General features: G+C 29.6%; 2 protein-coding genes across 12 annotated transcripts; both read right to left on the bottom strand.

Annotated features, from left to right (window-relative positions):
- Positions 1–375: 375 nt before the first annotated feature.
- LOC115707156 (calcineurin B-like protein 10) lies at positions 376–2883 on the bottom strand. 3 transcript variants are annotated; one of them, XM_030635025.2, is made up of 9 exons: positions 2559–2883; positions 2298–2475; positions 2127–2209; positions 1695–1754; positions 1484–1592; positions 1330–1382; positions 1068–1148; positions 855–967; positions 376–761 (listed from the first exon to the last, which is right to left on the bottom strand). In XM_030635025.2, exons 1-9 carry the CDS (start codon positions 2568–2570, stop codon positions 707–709), a joined length of 744 nt encoding a protein of 247 aa, XP_030490885.1. In that variant the 5' UTR covers positions 2571–2883; the 3' UTR covers positions 376–706. The 3 variants fall into 3 exon arrangements, 2 of the variants coding, with proteins under 2 accessions (XP_030490885.1, XP_060962607.1); XM_061106624.1 differs by having other exon boundaries at positions 2298–2847; XR_009685205.1 differs by lacking the exon at positions 376–761 and having other exon boundaries at positions 910–967; positions 1295–1382; positions 2298–2852.
- A 5105-nt stretch (positions 2884–7988) lies between these two features.
- On the bottom strand, positions 7989–13977 carry LOC133031725 (uncharacterized). 9 transcript variants are annotated; one of them, XR_009684816.1, is made up of 18 exons: positions 13147–13971; positions 12881–12935; positions 12699–12795; positions 12347–12578; positions 12134–12228; positions 11823–12047; positions 11666–11728; positions 11491–11565; positions 11074–11161; positions 10259–10412; positions 9912–10182; positions 9741–9837; positions 9540–9664; positions 9387–9465; positions 9163–9295; positions 8905–9065; positions 8705–8825; positions 7991–8602 (listed from the first exon to the last, which is right to left on the bottom strand). XR_009684816.1 is itself a non-coding variant. In XM_061105319.1 (3 exons), exons 1-3 carry the CDS (start codon positions 9000–9002, stop codon positions 8291–8293), a joined length of 531 nt encoding a protein of 176 aa, XP_060961302.1. In that variant the 5' UTR covers positions 9003–9136; the 3' UTR covers positions 7990–8290. The 9 variants fall into 9 exon arrangements, 1 of the variants encoding a protein (XP_060961302.1); XR_009684813.1 differs by having other exon boundaries at positions 7990–8602; positions 12699–12935; positions 13147–13972; XR_009684815.1 differs by having other exon boundaries at positions 12881–13971.
- Between the last annotated feature and the right edge of the window lie 4984 nt (positions 13978–18961).

Here is an 18961-nt window from a genome sequence, read left to right on the forward strand (position 1 = left end):
TTCCATTTTTTGGTATAAAAACTTATCTTCTCTTTATGTGGTACTTTCAAAATTAAAATGGAATTAATTATTTAACAAAAATGAAATAGAAGTATTTTTGTTTATTTTTAATGAGAATCAAATGTGAAAATGACATCTTCTTTAAACAATTGCCTACATTTGTCACTATGGTCAAAGCCTTCCCTAAATAATGCCAATTAATTATTACTCAAAACATATATTTAAATTCAATAATTGTGTTTAAGGATAATTATTATATAAACTAATCAACCATATTATTAAATTCAAAAAAGCAATGACAAGACAAAACCAAAACCTTAAGCAAAAGACTGAAATAACTAATCATAGGATTATAAGATAATGACACTTACATTAAAAAAAATGACTAATCTTTTCTTAAATTTACTAAAGATTGTCTTTAGAATCATAATAGAACAATCACCATACCTAATAGTAAAATTTACAAATATCAAACAAAATTACCTTAGGTAAATTAGCAAGTTCTTTTTCACAAAATCAAGAGAAAAAGAAAGAAAAATTACATGTTGTACAATCTAAGAATATGACATGAATTCATATACAAAATTTGATTAAATAGACCTGATAAGGCAACACAATGCAGCCTCAGTTACAGGGAAGAATGGCAAGGTTTCTCCGATTTAAACTAGTGGTTTCAACCGAGCGAAATCCCGGTAAAAAAAAATGATCAGTCTTCAACCTCAGTGTTGAAGATGAAGCTTGGAAATGCTGTGGTGATGTCCCTGCATAATAAGAAAATCGAGTTTCGGTAAGGCTTGTAGAGAAACATGGGGGTAGCTAGCTAATTAGCTGTGGCTGCATTTGCATATACTTACTTCAAGTAAGGAAGAGTCATGTTCTTCAAAAGGGCGGGATTTCGAACAGCGAATGCTTTCCATTCTTCTTTGTTGATTTTACCATCCTTATCTGCATCAGCATCAGCAAATGTCTGCAATAACATGTTGAGAAAAACTTGTTACTAACTAACTAACTAATGAGTTGTTAAGAAGATGAGAACAAGTGAATGTGATTGAATTGAGACACTTTGCCTTATCAATAATGGCTTCAAGAAGATCATCTGATAATTTCATATCACATTCCATCATTATTGCAACTACCATTTGCTTAACCTGGAAGAGGAATCAAAGAGAGGCCATTCTTATAAAAGAAATGTTAAAAGGCACCAGTAAAGTGTCGCATTGATATAATTTGATGCAATAATTTTTGAGAATATCGCTAACCAATCTTATAATTAGTTAAAAAGACGAACACATACATTTACTAACTATTATTGCATAAGAATATGCTTACTTCTTCTCTCTCAATGAATCCAGTTTGTCTCAGATCGTATAGCCGGAATGCAACTGCCAAGAGAACAAAAGTACCCGAAAATCGGGTTAGTGTGTGTAAATCTGTTTTGCATTTCATTTTAAGGTTAGAAATTCTTCTTTTTTAACACACTTACAATCAATTTTTTCATCTATAGGTGCACAGGGATGAAAGACACTGAGTGCATGTACAAATTCTTCAAAGTCAATAACACCATTTCTCTTTTCATCAAAAAGATCAAAAACCTATATACCAACACAAAAGAAAAACAGTTCAAAACTTAGGTATGAATTAAGCTAGTTTGATTTTCTTGACTTAATGTTCAAAATATCAACAAATTCTTTTACCCGGTCTAGGAAAAGATTTTCACCATATGGGGTTTGGAACAGTGCCAATTGAAGCTCTTCCTACAAAGATAACAAAGGCTTGTAAAACTCATAACCAATCTCACTCATCATAAGACTTTCAACTCAAAATCAATGATATACTATTCAAGTATGTAAACAGTAATAAACAAGAAGAAACATTTGAATAATTCTACAGTACACCTCCTGAAAAAGTCATTCAAATACACTTATCGTTTCGACATTCAGAAGAGCTTTTAGTCTAATTGTTTGAACCTCATTTTCAACACTGTAAATTAAAAATTCTCCAAGATGACAAAACAGATTTACAGAATAGTTCTTTTCGGAGCTAACTATAGATTTTTTTTCCTCAAATTATCAAAGAAAGTTTAGCAAAAATGAGATTGAAAATGAAAATAGTGTAATTTGGTATACCTTGTGAATAGAACCATCATCAATGATTGAACTACTCAGCTTCTTAAAGAGTTCATACAAAGCCTCAACTTCATTCACAGAAACTGCAATAAAAACCCCCAAATCAATTATGACCCAAAATTAGGGATTTTACAGAACTGAAAAATGCAAAATCAAATCAAACAAACATACATCTGGTCTCATCAGCAAGACGAGTTAGATCTTCAAAATGGTAAATAAATTTCTTATTGGGAATAGACCTGCGACAATCGAAGCAATCGACTATGGCTAATATGAAAACCTCAACAATGGCAACGAATGGTAAAAAAGCCGCACAGATCCGTTCTCCCGCTGTTAAAGAGCTCGATCTCTGTTTTTTTTTCATTCATTCATACAAAATAATCAAAACCCAGAAATTAAATTGGGAAAAAGAAGAAGAAGAAGAATGAGTACCGTGAAATCCATGGTGGAGTTTGGAGAGAAGACAAGAAGACATGAGAAGGTGATAAAGGCGTCAACTTTAGTTTCATTCAAATGGGTTTTTCTTCTTTTTGTAGTGATTTAATGGATAAGGATGAAGATGATGATGATGAAGTGAGAAGTTTCGTTTCTGGGTTGGATTTGATTGAGAGAGAAAGAAGAGAGAGAGAGAGAAGGAATGAAGAAGAAGGAGAAGAAGAAGAAGAAGAAGAAAGAGACCATTCATTCAAAGATTGAAGCTTTTTTGTTTTGTTGGTTAGTTAGTTACTTCTAATAACGACTTTAACTATTCTTTTTACTACAATTTTAAGCTAATACTATTTTGTATTAACTATTAATCACTATTTATTAGGCTAAACTAAACACATAAAATATGTTTTTTTTTCTTTTTTTTCTTTTATGTTTTTTAATTATTAGCTTATAAAATGGAAGGAGTTTTTTGTTGTTGTAATTTTTTTTTTGTGTGTGTGGATTAATTAAAATACACTAATTACTCACTTAAAAATTAAACTGGTTTTATTTATAAAGAGTAATTTAAAAAGGTATTATGTATTTTAATTGTTCCAATTCAATTCAGAAAGGGGAGGACTTAAAAGGTTTTAGCTTATGTTTACTAACAACTAATAAGAATCAATAATAAGGTAGTTATTTTTTATATTTGTTTACTACTTTGTTAAATATGGAATAAAAGAAATACTTTCACTATCATTTTTTTTAAGAATATCATTAAGGTAATGAATTTTATTTTATTTTTTAATATTAAATATACAATAACAACTTTATTTTTTAAAATATATTTTACAAAATAACTATTATATATTATAGTTTAACTATAAATGATAATTTAGTCAATTTAATTATTGTAATTATGTTTCTTGATAAAGCAAACAAGATAAATTATTTAATTTCTAAACAATTTTAATAAATTAACATATTACAAATATTGATTATAATTATTCTTCATTGATTCTGTTGTATTTTTCTATTAATTTATTATGATTCTGAATATTATAGTAAACGTGTCATCATAATTTTATTTTGGTATAAGAATAAATTAGATATAGTGGTTATGTTCTCAACAATAGAGATTTTATAGATATAATAATTAGGGGTGTTTATTGGATTACATCTAATATTTTTAGGTCTATTCAGATCTGATCTAATTATATATTGGATGTTTGATTTTACCATCCGATCTGATCCAATTAATTTCAGTCATCCAATCGATCCAACATCCATTGGATGTTAGATTGGATCGATTCTATCCGTTAGATGTATTATATATATATTTATTGATTTAATTTGGGTTTATTCAATATTTCAGACTTAGTATTTTTTTTGAATCGAATTGGATCTATCCAAACTAAGAAAAAAAGAGTACAATTTTAATATTAATTTTTATATATAAATATATTTATCGTGTACAATATAAAATCTAATTACTCATCCAAATTAAATGAAAATACTAATTAGTTCGATTGGATGTTGGATGTATTGGATTTTTAGACACCCCATCCAACATTCGATTCGATCAAATTGGATATTCAAAAATAACATCCAATCCGATCCGATTACAATTGGATATCTAATGTTTGGCGGTCGGTTATAATTGGATCAGTCGATTGTCATTGGATTAGATGATTTACGCACACCCCAATATAATTATTACATTATAATTGATATTTTTATATTTTTGTTATTTACTTAATTTGATATTGATCTACATTTTTTATAGATATGCTGTGGGGCAGAATCACATCTCAGAGATTTCTTTTTTGATACTAAAGTTTTACTGTATAGCTTTTCGTAAACAACTCTTTTTTATGTGAATTGCAACATTAATGCAACATTAATGTTGCGACCCATAGTCTGGTTTAGCATGTCCTTAGGATAAATAGTAAGTTTTTTTGAATGCAGGAATTCTTTTTATTTTTGTCTTTTGATATTGTTTTCTTTAATTTATAACAATTACCCTTAAAAAAAATAGCAAGAAAACGAGTGACCTATATTCTTAGTTAGCTATTTATAATACTAGGTGATATTTTCATGGTGGATAGTAATAAATTTAGAATATTGTTATTGGACACAAGTAGTGTCTCGTATTTTTTAAAGATTATGTCCTACGATTAGTTAGTATAGTGATATTCTCTTAAAGCTATCACATTAAATTATATAAAATTTAATACTTGATTGCATTAATAATAACATAATATTTAGAAAAGTTATTTCTCATAAATTTATGGTTTAAAGTTCTTAAAAAAATAAAACAATAAAAAAAATAATTGAGTGGTGTGTCAAAACAAAAATGAACATATATCTTATTTGACACATCAAATAATGACTTTTTTTATGTAATTTTTTTACTTTAATAAAATTAACTAAACTAACTCCAATCTATACTCAGCCAGCAATATTAATTTAATTTTATCATATATGACTAAATCTTAAATTGTGATGATTTCATACACTAATTAAGTTTGTTTATAGGACTCAATCTTATCTCCTTTATTAATATTTTATTTATTTTGAATAACACCATAATCCATATTCTATGTTCTTTGTCATGAGATTTATTAATAATATTTTTTTTCTTTTTGCTAAGAAAGAGACTTATTAATAATTAGTAGATGAATAAAACATTACTCCTCCATATTTATTTTATCACATATAATAAATCAATAACAATTGAGAAAACCTAGTATAAACCTAATTTTATTCATAAGATGTGAGTTGACACATCATAAAACATCAAATTGAACTATTATTAATTTTTAATTATATAGAAAAAGTAATAATCATCATCATAACACATCATGATCCTTAAACAATTAATTAATTTTGGGTGCAATTAATTTCTTTAAATAATCAATAGGCATATCATAAACAATAATGCATATAAACAAATACAACTCTTGCTAATTAATGTGTTGGTATGGCATAAAAGGTTACTTCATTGGTCAATAACTAATTAGGTCATGTTGTAAAGGTATAAACTTTATTATTAAATATTATTTACATAGGATAACATATATTATTGTAAGTTTGTTGGTTTAATACATACTTTGCAATGCATGAATAATATAATATATAATTAATTAAATTAATCCTTTTGTCTAATAAGTTTGATTATATATATTAATTTGGTTGTTTTCCTTTAACAAAGTTTCTGAACAATTATTATTGGTTGAATAAGTGTGTGGCAAAGAGTCATTATAAGACTATGTTTGGTATGTGTGAGTCCAAATAAGAATGATTAAGAATTAAGATTGTAGGTTTCATAGAAACTATGAATAATTAAGATAATATTTAATACGTGTTATATTTTTTAAAACTATAATATTTGATTTTTTTTAATATATAGAATGATATAATATTTGATTTCTATATATCTTTTTTCCAAAGTGTGAAAAATTTATTTTTTTTAGCTTTTTTTTTTTATATATATATATATAAATGCACACCAAATATAAAATTTATTTAATTACCAAAAATCATACTATAAATTTTTATATTTTTTTTTAACATTTTGTGAGGTTGGATTGTTATAAATTTCTATACTTTTTAATATTTTTTTATCCACCTTAAAATCTTGCATACTAATCATAGTGTAAGCATTTGTTTCTTAGTATTTCATTTGATTAAACAAAATAAAATTTTATGGTGCACCTTCTAAAATATAATCGTGTGTATTCATGTACTATTTTTGTATTTTTGATATCAACATAGTTTTAATTATAATATATTTTGATATGTCAATATATATTATAGTTATATAAGAACAACTGAAATTAAAATTTTGAGAAATTCAAAACAATTTTACATGTCAAAAATAAAGTTCAAGCAGTCTATACATTCATAAATTTTTACTTTTATATGCATGCGAAATAATTTATTTGAATTACTTTCCCACATTGTAAATATTATTCTGAATTTTAAAAAAATCATAGGATGTTTTAAATAACTACAATATATTTATATAGAGTACTTCTACAATGTATCCCACTAAAATGGATGCACCAGTGCAACCCTTAACTGTTTCGGCATCTAGAAGATTTTTTTAGTCTAACTTTTTTTTTTATTATAGTTGTGTATGCTATAATTATTTATGACATATGTAAAATTTTGAGAAATTTAAAATTTACAATATAGAATTCAATGTTCAAGCTATTTATTTTACATGCGTATAAAATAAAAAAGTTACGTATGCAATAGATTCTTTGAACACTATTTTTGGCGTGTTAATTTTTTTGGATTTCTCAAAATTTTACAGGATGTCTTAAATAACTACAACGTATATATAGTCATAAAAAAATCGAACTAAATTTTTTTCTAGATACCGAAATAAATGAAGGTGCATCGACGCACCCCTTTTCAAGAGGTGCATTTTAAAATTTCCTTATACTGTTTTATAAAAAAAAATTGAAATTATAACTATTTAAGTATCAAAAATACGATGGGATACATCAATATATCCATTTTTAGAGGGTGAACTATAAAAACATCCTTAAACACAAATATAAATTAAGTTAGCTATTTATGTTTGTGTTAATTTGTTGTACTTTTTTTTTAATTACAACACATTAGTAATTGGACTAAGAGTTATATAATCACAAATTTGTTTTTACTTGTTAATGACATCTCTTTCTCATTTTGACTATTATATTAATATTAATTATCACATGTGGATAATGTTGATCATAAGGTTAGACAATAATTAAACATTATGGATGGAAGAAATTCTTCCAATTCTTTTATGATTTGATTTCAATTATTAGTCTCAATAGTGATTGTGATGATCACTAAATGATAAAGATTAAACTAGGTTTTGTTGGTTTTAATCAATGAAAAAGGTCAATTCATCATAATTAATTCATATGAATACTTCCACTATTAATTGTACCAATTACACTATCCCTTGAATTTAAGGTCTCACCATATAGAATAGTCCACTATTATATTTAATTATTGTACTTTTGTTTTTCTTGTAATTATAACCTTATTCTATTCATTTAATTATTATGAGTACTTATGTTTCATATGTATACGAAAATTGTTGCCCAATGAAAATTTGTTAACCAATTGTAAAATGTTAGGTACATAATGATATAATGATAGTATAAGACACTACTTATCTTATAGTAGTGTTCTATAAAAAAAAAAAAGAAGCTTGATAAGGTACACATGAAATGAGTTGGCTAATTAGTGTAGAACTGAAAATTTTCTTTTAATTTTAGAATGCACTTATATTTTAAAATTATTATCAAATACATATATCATAATGTAATTGTATGGAAAATGAATATTTAATTAGTGGATCCTAATCAGACCCAAGAATATATATAAATATATATATATATATATACTAGTGTAGCTTTACGTGCTCCGCACGTAAATAGCATATAAGATGTAATATTGACATTATAATAATTTACTTCATAATAATTTAAGGTTGCAAAATTTTTTAATGTTGCAACATGATTCATTTCAAGTTGTAATGGAACTCAAAAGATTGTTAAAGTGTTCCTAAGTTGTGGCCTATTTATTTACATATTCATTCCATCCAGTAGTGATGGAGCTTTCAAAAGTGGAAGCCTATGATATAGTGTTCCAACAAGTGGCCTATTTACATATGTATTCCATCATGGAACTTTCAAAATAATTTTCAAAAGAGTAACAAAAGAGCAATTCTATCACACCCAAACTTTTTACTGCATCTGATCTTCATTAGAAGCCTTGTGGTTGTTTCCGTCTTCGTTAGTAGTTTCATGTTTCTTCTCCTCATCGTCAGCTGTAACTTTGTGTTTCTTTTCAGGAAGAATCACAAGTGGAGTTGGATTAGGATGGGAAGTTGAAGCATTAGAGATTAATTTTTCATTTGAGAGTGGAGTTGTATTAAGAAACGAAGTGATGTTGAATTTCCATCCTTCAGTGGAGTCCTGTTTGACTGCCTTAATGTAAGCTAGTATCTCTTTGTTGTCATGTAGTTCGGGAAGTTCGTTAGGAATGCTATCACTTGCCTATAAAATAACAATTTAATTTATTAGTAAGAGAATGTTTAAAAGAATAAGCTGATTATTTTATCTCAAGTAAAAAGATATTTGTGGATTGAGTGAGAAAACCTTAATTTTGGTATTCATCAGGGTTGTTGCATTACATGAGAACAATGTTTCTGCAATTTCCCCAAATACAGTTGCTGTAATCCAAGCTGATGAATCAGTAAGTTCAACATCTATTCTGCATCTGCAAGACATGAGTGTTAGTAAAAATATAATTTGAAAAGGAAAAAAAACTTGAGAAAATGCCTAAGTCATCTAATTACCTAGGGACTGCTTTGAGATCATTGTTTTTGCAATATAGACAGTGAAAAGTTTCCCCATATTCAGATCTAGTAATTCTGTTACAAAGGGGACATGCCATATACCAAAATGGTTGGCCATAATTTGTGACTTTAGCAATTGCTTTGACCTAGAAAGTTGTTTGCTGAAATGGGAGATTACATTGTAATGTTATCTAATTGAGAAAATAATAAAAGAACAAAATAAAAATGATAAAAAAGGAGAAGTTAAAAGGAGTTTACCATGTTTAACATGTCATTTATCTTGCTTATATCAGTAATTTGATTAGAAGAAGGAGGTGAAAGATTTGTTGCAGGAAGAAGATATGCTTTTTGAGTGATCCTCTCATTGAGGATGCAGTTGTTTCGAGTTATCCTAATTTTTGAAACATTAAAAAACATACATTAGTAAGGTAATAGTGATTATATGAAAGCATTAGGAAGCATATGATAGATTTATATCTTACCAGGCACGAAGATCTTTAGCAACTTCCAACTGAGGTTCAATTAAAAAGCAGCTTGAGTTTTTTGTGGATATTGACATGCCTACAAGATTAAATTTGTTTTAGAATAATTTGGTATGAATTTTTTTTTAAAAAAAGTAATAATTATTTGATTACCATTGTAGCAAACCACTTTGAGTCGTGTTCCAATCATAATTGGTTTCTTATGAATGATGTTTGAGATTGCAGCACATTCGTTGTCAACAAAATTATTCTACATTGTAAGTGTAGCTATGTTAAACCTACAAAGTAAATAATAAAATTTAATAAAGTAATATATTAATATTATATAATAAAAAGAAATCTGAAATAACTTACTCATTATCCACAAGAACAAGTTCTTGGATTGTAGCTTCTCCATGACGATTGTGTATTTGACGTTTAAGACGAATGTCTATGACAGCAGCAATCAAATCTAAGAAGAACCAAAATTATAATTAGTAGAAGTATGTAATATTGTGAAAAAGGGAGCTAAGTGTGGAAACTTACTAATTTCTTTAGATGGAAGATCAATATACTGTTGTATATTACTAAGAGGCACAAAGTTGTAAGTAGACATCAACAGATCATCATAATTTTCTTGGAGCTCTTTAATTTTAGTTTTTCCAGTTATGACCCATTGGAGATCTCCATATTTTTTGTAATCCAATTTGCAATCTTTGACATTAGCATTAGAAATTGCGTATGCTTTTGTCATGTGCAATGTCTGATGCAAGGCTTGAATATCAGCTTGATAAATAGTTGCTTCGATATGGTTTCCCTACAAACATTATATATAATATAGGTCAATATTAATAGGCAGTAAGTAAAATGAAAATATATTAATTGGTTTTTACCTGTGGATCAATTAGAAGCAAATTCTGATATTTGACAGAGTTTCTGGATTGGCGTGGAGGAGTTTTTTCAACTACAATTACTTTGGCTGTCCAATTAGTTTGACCTCTTGTGATATGAGGTATTAGTTGGTATTTCAAGTCATTGCTCTGTGGCCTAAATTTTCAAAAGAGTTAAAATATTATATAATTAAAATAATTATTATGAGATGAGAACAAAAAAACATGCAGAGCAAATATAGTTGTACAAATTCTTAAAACTATTATGACATGGCAAAAAAATGCATGCAAAATAAATGTGGGTGTAAAATTTACTTGTCTAAAGTTATTAGCGTGTGAACCTTGTCGTAAAGGTGTTCTATACACTACAAATGGAGGAAAGATCAGATGCATACAAAGTAAGAAATTAAAATATAATACTAAAAGAGATATATAAGATATGAATGAAATAATAATAATAATAAAAGTTATTACTTAGCAACCTGTGAGAAATTTTTAAAAGTGAATATAATTTTTGTAATTTTTATATCTTGTTAAAAGTGATAAACTAAATAAGAAAAAAGAAAATACCCCCAAATAATCAAGGTTGGAATCTATGAACTAAAACAGACAAGTATTGTAAATATTTAAATGGTGAAACTAAACAAAGATGAAAGATTAGGTCTTTAAGTGTTCAAGCATCAATTCATCAATAAAAATAGAAAAATACTCAAAACCACAATAAAGTAAACTATACCATCTTTATTGCCTTGCCTTTCATTCATAATTCATCTCATTTAAAATACTATATGAATGGATTAGTAAAGAATTTAACTTACATTGTCGTCATCTTGAAGTAGCTTAGATGAAAGTTTGTTGATTTTAATAGTGTCCAGAAGTGTGGAGTTCTTTTTTTTTTCTTTTTACCTAAGCAAATGAGAAATTTGGATTAAGCAGTAGTATTTATATGTATATGTGTTATTTAAAAACAAAAAAAAAACCATATTATTTGTCATTTGAATATACTATAAGTACATGCATGTTGCCAAGTTTTAGTTTATAATAGTTTTGTAATTACATGCTGGCTGACAAGTGTATATTTTGTAATACATGTAAATTGCCAAATGTCAATTTAAGAAAGAGAGAGAGAGAGAGAGAGATAAAGTGTAGTGAGCATTTAATTTTTTCATTAATTTAATTAGATATTATGTGTAAAGAAATTGATCTTTAAGAATAGTACAAAAATGATCACTCACTTGTCTTGGAATGTAGTCATTTAGGATGATGGGAAGCCCCCTAATCAAGGCCTCAGCAATTGTACCAGGTCCAACCTATGAAAAACAATAATAAAATGATCAGAAATGTTCATGACAATATATTTATCTACATATATATATTACCCTATGCAGAGTGTCTTTCTAAGTAGGTCACCTTTGTTATTATGCAATCACAAGCTCCCATGCATTTCTCCATTTGGTTTTCGAAACCTCTAATCTAAAAAAGGGTGACAAAGAAATATTACTGTTTTGGAGTTTAATCTCAGTTATGGTAAGAAAAAATAAAAAGCTAAGTACAGTCAACTACTCACCTTGACTGAAATCTTTCATTCTTCAGATTCAAGTCTGGATAGAAGTGTTTTATTTCGGCCACATATGATAATTAACTGTCCAATTGGTTTGCCAGCTTCTTTGTGATAAAGTGATTCACGAAGAGCCATTGCAGTCTTCTTTACAGGTCCCATTCCTTCACCACCTCCCATTACCAAAACAGCAGGCAAGTCAGGATCCATTTCGAGTTCTTGTCTCAATTGATCCTGGACCAAAAGGAACAAAACTTTTAGATAAGAACATTCATAACAGAAAGCTAGAGACATAAAAAAGTGAAATTTTAGCCATCCACCTTGGAAAGAACTGCTCTAGCAAAAGATGGCCGGATTGGCATCAAATAAAGTTGTTCCAACTCGAATTTGGGTAACATTGATATTGTATGTTGGACTGCCAGAAAGAAAATGAGAATATTACAAAAATAACAATGCAATGGAAATCTTCTACTATGCCAAAATTTAATATTCCAACTTAAATAGTTATCACCATCAAGTACAAGAGAATTTACCACTTACTGTGATGGGTTCAAATTAAATGGGGTCTCTTGCTGATCGAGACTGCCCTTGTCACCAAAACTAATTCTTCCAACCCCATCTTGTCCAAAACACATGGAAAAAGAATTTGCTATAAACCCTTCCCTCGATAAAATGCTAGGTACTGATATCTTCTCCATTCCAAGCCCAAATAAACCATTGGGAGCTGCAACATCAAGGAATGAACCGCTTTGAACCTCTCCACAACTGCATATAATTCATGATACATAATCATCTACAGACGTTTAAATTGTGAAATGAACAATACCAATCAAGTTTAACAAAAATTTCATTTATAACAAATAAACAAGATGAAATGGAACTCACCCGAAAGTGATGTATGCCTCAACAAGTTCCTGATATTTATCTTCCCTTTTCAAGTGCAGGACATCCTCTATCAATACTCCAGAAGTAGATGTTTCTCCTGAGACATAAGAGACCATGTAAGGGCAACTGCCTAATTCAAGGCAACGATTCCGACGGCCACATATAGTATTGTTGCAAGTAACCTTTTTGCTTGTTGAAGAGCCATGGCGCTCTGCATCAACTCGGCCTCCAATCCGTCTGCAAATGAAGAAAGCAATTAAAGGAAAAAACAAACAAAAGTTATAGAATGAAGAAAGCAATTAAAGGAAAAAACAAACAAAAGTTATAGAATGAAGAAAATCCCTCAAATAAATGGTATATTTGGGGCGAAGAGTGAAAGATTAAAATCGATTGGAATTCGTTAAAGCTTTTTATTTCAATATTTTATATTGTGTTTAGAAGGACAAACCTGTTGATCCGATCGGGAGTAGTGTTTCTCTACCCTATTTCTTGATGTGGGTGGCGATGGTGGTGGTCGTGTAAACAGTACCCCCTAAACTCCCCATCGTTGGCGGTGTGGAAGCACTGATCGTGGTCTTTTTGGGAAGAAGAGGGTTTTGGAGGAGTGGAAATCCAATCTAGGGCATATAATTAAGGGAGAAGAAAATTAATACAATAAAACAATATTATTCCCTTGAAAGGAAAAAAATAAATAAAAAATTATAATAAGAAAGCTAATAAAGTTTTATAGAAATTATCACACCTGTTACCTTAGTTATAGCTCAATGAGGGTTATATTTGTAAATTAACTATCAAAAGCCCAAAGAATTATTCTCTTTTTTATAAAGGTTTATAGATATATATTTTAGGAAAATTCTTCAATAGACACTTCGGCTCACCAGTGTGTCCAATATCACAAAATATAATTGGTGACAGCTATTAAATGAAAGATTTTTGTGATAAGGCTTGTTGTAGAGAATCAAACCTTAGTAAAATTGGGGTCCACCTATACAACCTTTAAATTATTATTTGATTGGCCATATAACTCTAATGCACAGTAAATAATATCCCTAAAAATAACAATCCATCTCTCTCTCTTCATCTTCTTCACTCTCTTCATCTTCTTCACTCCAAGTTGTCGCCGACGGTTCCTCCCTCCTCCCTCAGTTCCGGCACCCTCTCTCCTTCTCCCTCAGTTCCGGCACCACCGACGACTCCCTTTCCCTCAACCCCACAGTCCAACGGGAGATTCCCTCTCCAACCCTCAGTCCCTCTAATAAAAGTATACATTCAAAGATGGAAATTCAATCTTGAATCAAGATTTCAACAAAGAAAGACCACTGCTGCCATTTGACTCTCTTTTAATTCTATGAATCTACTTATAATTAAAACTCTTTATTTAATAAATTATATAAGTTATGGTTGGTGGAAGAAACCATTAAAATATAAATATATATATTTTTTCCGAATCAAATATATAAGTGTTAGACTCTGTTGCACCTCATAGAATTCATTTCATCATCCATAGCATTGTACCACAATTTTGATTCTCTACTGTTCATAGCTTGTAAAAACGTTTCTGGATCATTTCCAATTCCAATATCAGATTCTAATAAATACACAACATAGTCTTTGTAAATCTTTGGTTTGATAGGTCTAGTAGATCTTCTTAAGACTTCACCAACAGGCTCTTGGGGAGCAGCAGCTGGTTCAGCAGGTTCAACAGGTTGTTCAACAGTTGCAGGCAACTCTTGAACATCTTGATCTACTGGATTATCATTACCAACTTGTGGACCTTCAGTGATTGGTAATGGTTGTTCAACATTCGTTTGAACTACAGGAGTGTTAACCATTATCAATCTTGCTTTTGAAGTGGAAGGTTCTGAAGGATCTTTCTCAGGACCTAAGTCCTTTGATTGATCACTCCCACTGATCAAGGCATTCTCAAGAAATTTTGCATTCCTTGATTCCACAATTCTTGTGCTATGAGATGGACAATAAAACTTGTAACCTTTAGACTTTTCAGCGTACCCTATAAAGAATTCGCTTATGGTCCTTGGGTCCAATTTCTTCTCTTGTGGATTATATATTCTGACTTCAGATGGACATCCCCAAATGCGTACATGATTCAAACTTGGTTTCCAACCTTTCCATAATTCAAAAGGAGTTTTTGAGACTGCCTTTGTTGGAACTCGGTTTAATATGTACACAGATGTCTTTAATGCTTCAGTCCACAAGGATTTAGGAAGGTTAGAGTTGCTACTAAGCATACTCCGCACCATGTCCATTAATGTTCGGTTTCTTCTTTCTGCAACACCGTTTTGCTCGGGTGTACCGGGCAAGGTGTAATGGGCAACAATCCCATTTTCTTCAAGAAACTTCGCAAATGCACCAGGTGCTTGTCCATCTTCTGTGTATCTACCATAATACTCACCTCCTCTATCTGATCTTACTATCTTAATTTGCTTGTTGCATTGTTTCTCTACTTCAGCTTTAAATATCTTAAAGACATCTAATGCTTCACTTTTATTATGAAGTAAGTAGATATACATGTAGCGTGAGTAATCATCTATGAATGAGATGAAGTATTTCTGACCATGTGACTCCATATCTGGACTACATATATCAGTATGTATGATTTCTAATATTTCGTAACTCCTATGGACACCGGTTTTGACGGACTTGAAGGTTTGCTTTCCCTTAATGCAATCCACACAAGTATCAAAGTCTAGAAATCTAAGGTATTGAGTACCCCATCTTTTACCAACCTTTTAATTCTATCAATGGAGATATGTCCCAATCTCCGGTGCCACAATGTACAGGAATCCTCTTTCATAACACATCTTTTAGTGCCAGCGTGAACATGCATAACATTATTAGTGGTATTATTTTGTAAATTAAGGCAGTAAAGACCATCAGACAAAGTACCATTTCCAACACATTCAGATTTATAATATAAATTGAAATATTTGTCTGAAAATGTAAAGGAAAAACCAAAGGGTATAAGTCTTGAAACTGAAATCAAGTTTCTAGAGAAACTTGGTACATAAAAGGTCTTTTCTAACTTTAAAACAAAACCATTACTTAAAACTAAATTGCATGTTCCAATAGCTTCCACATGTGAGCCCATCTTGTTTCCAGATAAGATGCTTTGCTCACTTGCCACTGGCTTCCTTAGATTATGAATATCCTGCAAGGAATTTGTTATGTGAATTGTTGAACCAGAATCAATCCACCATGTGTTAAGATTAACATTAGCCATATTAGATTCATAACATACTAAGGAAATTGGATTACCTTTGTCATCCATCCATTTCTTGAACTGGCTGCACTCCCTTTTCGCATGTCCCTTTTGTTTACAAAAGAAACATTTGATGGAATCTTTCTTTATGGCAGCCTTGGGAGTCATGGGCTTTTTCCCTTTGTTCTTCTTGAATGGCTTGCGTTTCTTAGGTTGAGTGGTCAGGTGAACACTTTCTCCTTGCTCCTGTAGGAGCCTGGCTTCCTCTTGAACACACATGGTCATCAATTCATTGATAGTCCATTTTTCTTTATGTGTGTTGTAGGAAATTTTGAAAGGCCCATACTGTGGAGGAAGATTGTGAAGGATGTAATGAACCAGGAAGGTATCAGGAATGATAACGTCGAGTTTCTTCAAATGAGCAGTGATGTCCCTCATTTTAGAAATGTGTTCTCGAACTCGATCCTTTAACACAGGTGAGTTTTGTGGACGAGAACTCTTGGATGAGGTTGATGAACAAAGATTTATCTGAAGTGTCAAACTGCTCATCCATAACTTTGATAAAGTCTTTCACCTTCTCAGGTGGCTCCACCGATCCACGCATTCCCATAGGAATTCTGGACATAATGAACATGATGCAAAGACGATTAGATTGCTCCCACTTTTCACGTAGTGCAATCTCAGCAGCAGTGTTAGTATCAGTGATAGCAGCTGGTTCATCTTTTCTTATTGCATAATCCATGTCAGTGCAAGCTAGGTGGAGAAGAACTCGTTCCTTCCAGATTTTGAAGTTGTCACTCCTAAGCTCAGGGATTTCACTAGTGATTTCAGTGTATTTAGAGGTGGATGAAATAGCTGCAAGAATAGGATTACAAAAAATTTAGATGTTAAAAGAATTGAGGCTTTAATGAATTCATGTTTTACCAATGTAGAAACATGATGAAGATGAAAATTTTATTAAATCTAAAATTGCCTGTGGGCTAAATTTTAAATCTAATAAAATTAGATGAACTTTATGATAGATTTATTGAAGTATTTAATTTAGAAATAATGGAGGAATGAAATCTATCTTTAATTAAAATTTGTGATAACACTATTAATTCAAATCCTCATAACTCCCTGTGGGGTAAATTAAGAGAATTTAACTTAATATATTATCCTAATTAATTATAAAAATATAATAAAATCCCTGTGGGGTAAAATTATTATATCTAAATAATTAATTACAAATTTTGTCCATTAAGGTGAATTTTAATTAATATATAATTTTATATAATTAAAGATGCTGTGGCTACTCCCTAATTATAAAAAATTATATTTTCACTTTAGACATTAGGTATTGGGCTCTACCTAAAAGTAATTTCGTTATTAACATAATAGACAATCACTGAGATTAGTGCTCCTAGTGTGGTCGTCCGAAGATCATTAAAAACCGTTCTAGATATGAGCATTTGTCCCAGGTTCATGTTTTCTTATGTCAAACCACAAAACTACTTACGTTTCATTCATATTTTATTCATTTTATTAAGTTTTATGAATATTTTATGAATAATTTTATAAAGTTTTTTGAAACTTAATTGCTAAATAAAATATTCAACCTATCTTAATGTTTGAATATTTCTAAATATATCTAGCACTATAAAAGGAATTTATGTATAGCATTTAAATCATACAAATCAAAATTAATTGCATTAAACATAAATTTGTCAAATAAATACAAAATAATACAATTAATGTATGATCATTAATTAAATGCAAATTCCTTAATATGAAATTAATGACAGATTTTTCAAAATTAATTTAGACAATAAATTGCAGAAATTTGGTAATATATAATTAAATACACAAATTAACACAATTTTTACATGCCTAAATAAATCATGTAATAAATTACCAAATTTAAACAAATTTCCATTTTCAATTTATACTATATATATGTATTAAACAAAAATGGAAAATTAACTAAATGCAATTTATTGACTAAGTTAACACAAAAAAATAGGAAAATAATTAATATTCCAAATAAATAAAAATTTATAAAAAATTCGGAATTTTTCCTTTTTTTTTTTTTTGAAAAAACCACTGCCTGTAAACGACATGTCGTTTTTGCAAAAGGCAAAAACGACACGTCGTTTTTATCAATCTAAAGGGTGCAGAACACACATAAAAACGACACGTCGTTTTCCCCAAGGGAAAAACGACACGTCGTTTCATTCACCAAAGGGCTGCCACAGAATAGGAAAAACGACATGTCGTTTTTCACAGTGTGAAAAATGACTTGTCGTTTACTACAAACGACAGCTGAAATGAAGGCCTTCAAACGACACGTCGTTTTTGTCAAACGACACGTCGTTTTTGACAAACGACTTGTCATGTCGTTTGCGTCGTCTTCTCCAGCCAAACCAGGTCGAGTTTGACCCGTTTTTCTGCACGCGGGTCCGTCGAACCCGACCCAAACCCGATCGAAAATTGCGTTTCCGACGACCAAATTGCGTGTTTTCAAATCTAAAATGTTCTAAATCAAATAATAAAGAGATCCACATAGATTTTATGCACGAAAACACGAAAAAATATATACTTTAATATCACGAAATTAATCGGGTCCGAAAAAGTTTTAACCGAAAAAAAATTTCCATCCTCAAGTTTTTTCAATAGATTTTCAATGCTTAGATCGATCTATAATACTATACTAATATAGTAATATATTTAGAATTCGAAATGAACACTGAAAAAATGAAAAATAGAAAAAACAAAACCATGGACCGATCGTGATTATATATATATGCACGTATATATATATATATGCATGTATATATCACATAAAGAAAATGAATATTATGAATGTATTATGCGATAAAACATATATATAATATACAATATATATACATAAAAATATATATATACACGTAAATATACCAAAAAAAAATGAAAAATGTATGTTTACTGTATATACGTGTATGTATTATATATATATAAATGAACGGTAGGAATAAAACTGTATATATATGCGTATGAAAATATATATATATATATAAACGGGATT

This window comes from Cannabis sativa, chromosome X (assembly GCF_029168945.1).
Source record: "Cannabis sativa cultivar Pink pepper isolate KNU-18-1 chromosome X, ASM2916894v1, whole genome shotgun sequence".
In the NCBI taxonomy this organism is placed as follows: domain Eukaryota; kingdom Viridiplantae; phylum Streptophyta; class Magnoliopsida; order Rosales; family Cannabaceae; genus Cannabis; species Cannabis sativa.

What these genes read in the sequence shown, in the direction of transcription:
- LOC115707156 (XM_061106624.1), bottom strand. Translation starts at nt 2,490, where the DNA reads ATGAAAAAAAAACAGAGATCGAGCTCTTTAACAGCGGGAGAACGGATC. An exon ending in AAAATCTTTTCCTAGACCGG is followed by an intron (nt 1,593 to 1,694) that starts GTAAAAGAATTT and finishes GTTGGTATATAG; the next exon opens with GTTTTTGATCTTTTTGATGA. An exon ending in TATAGATGAAAAAATTGATT is followed by an intron (nt 1,383 to 1,483) that starts GTAAGTGTGTTA and finishes TTCTCTTGGCAG; the next exon opens with TTGCATTCCGGCTATACGAT.
- LOC133031725 (XM_061105319.1), bottom strand. Translation starts at nt 9,002, where the DNA reads ATGGCATGTCCCCTTTGTAACAGAATTACTAGATCTGAATATGGGGAA. An exon ending in GATCTCAAAGCAGTCCCTAG is followed by an intron (nt 8,826 to 8,904) that starts GTAATTAGATGA and finishes CATGTCTTGCAG; the next exon opens with ATGCAGAATAGATGTTGAAC. An exon ending in TGATGAATACCAAAATTAAG is followed by an intron (nt 8,603 to 8,704) that starts GTTTTCTCACTC and finishes GTTATTTTATAG; the next exon opens with GCAAGTGATAGCATTCCTAA.